Genomic DNA, 4,268 nt, shown 5'->3' with positions numbered 1-4,268 from the left:
AATATTACACAGTGTCGGAAAGAGACAACAAATATGCAGTTTGTAATGTCTGCTCAAAAGAAATACCTCGCGGAGGAACGCACGCAAGGTCTTTCAATACCACGAATATCATACGGCATTTGCTGCGTTCGTCGATTCGCTCCGAGAGCGCCGAAGCGCACACTGGGCTCGACGTCATAAAGGGACCGAGTGCTTTGATTGGACGAGAGGCGTTCCACGAGTGCTGGTCAGAGTTCCAGCGCGACTTCACGAGCGTAGTGTAGGTAGTGTTCAGCGACGTCATGTGACCCCGCGAGCAGGAAGTCACTAAGCTAGGCTAAGGCCCATAGCAACAACTATTAGCGCGCGAGTTTTAGGTCTTCCTCTGTGCACCTTGCACAAGTGTAGATAGCGAGCGACTTTTCAGCATAGCAGGACATATTTTAGATGATAAGAGGAACAGGGTGAGTGCCAAAAACGCTGAGATGCTTGTATTTCTCAAGGCTAATCTGCCAGTGATGCTGCTTAATCAGAAGTAAGGTTTGAGTCTGAAATCTCCTTAAGTGCAATGTTTTGTTTTTTTGTTTTATTGATTATTGCTGACTTGCTGTCTTATCTCCTCCTAAATATGACTTGAAACAGTATTTTATATTTGGCTATAGCCTGTTTATGTTGCAGTTTAGTTTGGGTATGTTTATTGTTCCTCAGAAAAGCTACAGTATAAGCTCCAAGTTCTCTAAGAGCCCCTAGTTCCTCTCATTCGAGTGGAATGTTGCATTCCATCTCCACGCCACTCTATCCCACCTGGAGAGGGGAAACAGCTACGCGAGACTGCTCTTCGTGGACTTCAGCTCCGCCTTCAACACCATCCTTCCAGACAGGCTAGTGACCAAACTACTAGACCTGGGTCTATCACACTCTATATGTGCGTGGATCAAGACTTCCTGACCGACCGCCCCCAGAGGGTGCGGGTGGGCCCCCACACCTCCACAGCTCTCAGCCTCAGCACTGGGTCACCCCAGGGCTGCGTGCTAAGCCCCATCCTCTACAACCTCTACACCCACGACTTCACCCCCATCCACCCCAGCAACTACATCGTAAAGTTTGCAGACGACACCACCGTGGGGGGATGTATCTCGGGGGGGGACGAGGCGGCGTACAGGGATGAGGTAGAGCAACTGAGCAAGCTGTGCAAGGTTAACAACCTGCTGCTAAACAAGTCAAAGGACCCAGGAATTCATCGTAGACTTCAGGAGGAAAAAGTCCGAGATCCCAGCCCCTGCTCATCGAAGGAGAGAGCGTGGAGATAGTCTCAACCCTCCGATTCCTGGGACACAACATGCGGGATGACCTGGCCTGGAAGGACAACACTAAAGGCACCATCAAGAGGGCACAACAGCGGCTATACACCCTGAGATGCCTCAGGAAACAACACAACAAGCAGGAGATACTGGTGGCCTTCTACCACGGCGCAGTGGAGAGCATCCTCACCTTCGGCATCTCCAACTGGTTCCACAGCTGCACAACAGCGGAGAGAAACGAGCTACAGAGAGTCGTGAGAACAGCACAGAAGATCACCGGCGCCCCCCTCCCCTCTCTGGAGGAGCTGTACAAAACACGCTGTCTCAGGAGGACCTCCAAGATCTCCAAGGACCCGACCCACCCTGGGCACGTACACTTTGTCAAGCTGCCCTCGAACAGGAGGTACAGGACCCCGGCCGCTAAGACAAACAGACTGAAGAACTGCTTCTACCACAGGGCCGTCAAGGCCCTGAACACAGAAAAGGCCTAAGTTCTGGGCCCAGGACAGTCCGGACGGATTGTATGGCAGCTAGTGCTGAGGCACAAACATGTACATTTTCAAGCCTGCAAACTGTGACACTTTAAAATAATGTGAAAAAAATACTTTTTGTGCAATATGACAACCCTAGTTGACTATCTGTGCAGTATAGTACAGTGGATTGGGTACATAGCCTTTATTGATGTAAACCAGCTCCTTACCTTCTTGTGATTTTATGCATCTATGCTTTTTCTAAAATGTGTTTTCTTTTTCCTTTCCTAACACCAGGGAGCCACCCCTCCTAAATTTCGTTGTTTGGTACCTGTACTGTAGCAATGACAAATAAAGTCCATTCCATTCCATTCCATTCCATTTGATGTGACAGTGTACATTTTATTTATTATGATTTTTATTTTCACATTTTATTTGTTTTTCCTGAAGTAAGCTACAGGTGGTTGTGAATTCAATAAAACAGATGGTTGTCAATTCATGATACTTTCTCATCTCCTAATTTCATTTGAATACTTAATATACAATGTCAATGGTGTTAAGAATAATTAAAAACATAAATAATGCTACACAATAAATAGAATGCTTCAATTGCCATTTTCGACGCTGTGATCGGTGATCGGTGATATCGGATCGGCAGATCACTTATTCCAGTGATCGGTGATCGGTGATCGGCACCAAAAACCCTGATCGGAGCATCTCTAGTACCAACCCACTGGTATCATCTGGTGTGAATAACATCCTGTGTGTAGCAGAACTGGTTGTTGGCTCAGCATTACTGTAACAGACTGTTTCCATAACGTCAAAATGCACTGATAGTATTTATGTCCTTTAGAATTGTACATGTATGTGGACAAAAATAAAACATTTAAAATGTGTGCCTGTGTGTGTGTGCCTGTGTGTGTGTCTGTGTGTGTGTGTGTGTGTGTGTGTGTGTGTCTGTGTGTGTGTGTGAGCGTGTGTGTGTGTGTGTGTGTGTGCGTCTGTGTGTGTGTGCGTCTGTGTGTGTGCGTCTGTGTGTTTGTGTGAGCGTGTCTCTGTGTGTGTGTGTGTGTGTGTGTGTCTGTTTGTGCGTCTGTGTGAGCGTGTGTGTGTGTGTGTGTGTGAGCGTGTCTCTGTGTGTGTGTGTGTGTGTGCGTCTGTGTGTGTGTGTGTGCGTCTGTGTGTGTGTGTGTGTTTGTGTGAGCGTGTCTCTGTGTGTGTGTGTGTGTGTGTGTCTGTTTGTGTGTGAGTGTGAGCGTGTCTGTGTGTGTGTGTGCGTATGCTGGAGAAAAAAAAAGTAAACAAAACCAGAACCAAAACAAAACCAACACACCACCACCACGGACCTCCCCGGACCCAAACAGGCACCTACCGTGGTGCGTCCGGGGTCCTGCCGCTCCCTGGCTGACCTCCAGGGGCGCGGGCAGGGCGGGCAGGTTGGGCAGGCGGGCAGCGCCCCCCGATGGTAGCAGTGCATCTGCACGGGCACGGCAGCGGCAGCCCCTCCCCTCCTCACCCCCCCCAGACAGGAGGAGGGGTGGGGGGGGGCACCAGGGGGGGTGGGGGGGGTGGTGGCGCTGGCGGCCGAGAGCGGGCAGGACAGGCTGCGCGGGGGTGGGGGGGGCAGGGGGAAGGGGGGCTGCAGGTGGAGCAGGAGGTGGTGGTGGTGGAGGTGGACCCCCCCCCTCCCCCTCCTCCTCCCTGGAGGCGCACGGGGGAGTAGCTGCCTAGCGGGAGGGCCGGACGGAGCCCGGACCAGGACCAGGGGGGGCCGCCGCCGTCGTCCCCGTGCCCAGGCGAAGGTGCCCGTCCTGGGGTTCGTCGTCGTCGTCGTCCGTCCCCTCCCCAGAGCCTGGAGGAGGAGGAGGAGGAGGAGGAGGAGGACCAGGGGCCCGCCCTCCGTCCTTCATCCCCGGGACGGAGCCCGTCGCGGGGGCAGCAGAGGAGGGGGCTTGGGGTGGGCGGGGGCGGGTGGGCCTTGGAGGAGGAGAACTGGTGGTGGAAGGTGAAGGGCTGGATGGGGAGGGAGGTGGGTCGCTGGTCCTTGCTGTAGCGCTGCTGCTGCTGCTGCTGGGGGACTGGACCCCCCCTGGCCCCCCGCTGGGAGGACGACGACTCGGACGGACAGCACAGACCGCCTGGGAGGGAGGAGGGAGGAGGGAGGGAGGGTGGGAAGGGTGGGAAGGGAGGGAGGGAGGGAGAGAGGGAGGGATGGAGGGAGGGAGGGGGGAGGGTGGGAGGAGGGGGAGGGAGGGTGGGAAGGGAGGGAGGAGGGGGAGGGAAGGGAGGGAGGAGGGGGAGGGAAGGGAGGGAGGAGGGGAGGAGAGGGAGGGAGGGGTGGGAAGGGAGGGGGGGAGGGAGGAGGGGGAGGGTGGGAGGAAGGAGAAAGAGAGAGAGAAGGTGGGGAAGACAGAGAAACAAGGTCAAGAAAGGTTAGCATTTCCCCGATATACCTCTCTCTCCTCATCCATCTCTCTCATCCCTCTCTCTCATCCCTCTCTCCTCCATCCCTCTCTCT

The 4,268-nt window shown here is 54.0% G+C and overlaps 1 protein-coding gene across 1 annotated transcript in view; it reads right to left on the bottom strand.

Annotated features, from left to right (window-relative positions):
- Positions 1 to 4,268, bottom strand: part of rusc2 (RUN and SH3 domain containing 2) — a gene marked incomplete at both ends in the record, with an annotated part of 47,317 nt that overhangs the window by 25,958 nt on the left and 17,091 nt on the right. The window contains 4 exon segments of the mRNA XM_080532910.1: positions 3,119 to 3,227; positions 3,329 to 3,367; positions 3,370 to 3,423; positions 3,507 to 3,701. Coding sequence (XP_080389036.1) covers positions 3,119 to 3,227; positions 3,329 to 3,367; positions 3,370 to 3,423; positions 3,507 to 3,701 — 397 coding nt within the window.

This window comes from Nansenia antarctica, assembly GCF_963989245.1.
Source record: "Nansenia antarctica genome assembly, chromosome: 5".
NCBI lineage: Eukaryota > Metazoa > Chordata > Actinopteri > Argentiniformes > Microstomatidae > Nansenia > Nansenia antarctica.
Note: the sequence above shows the minus strand (reverse complement) of the source record. Positions and strands in the feature narration are given on the sequence as shown.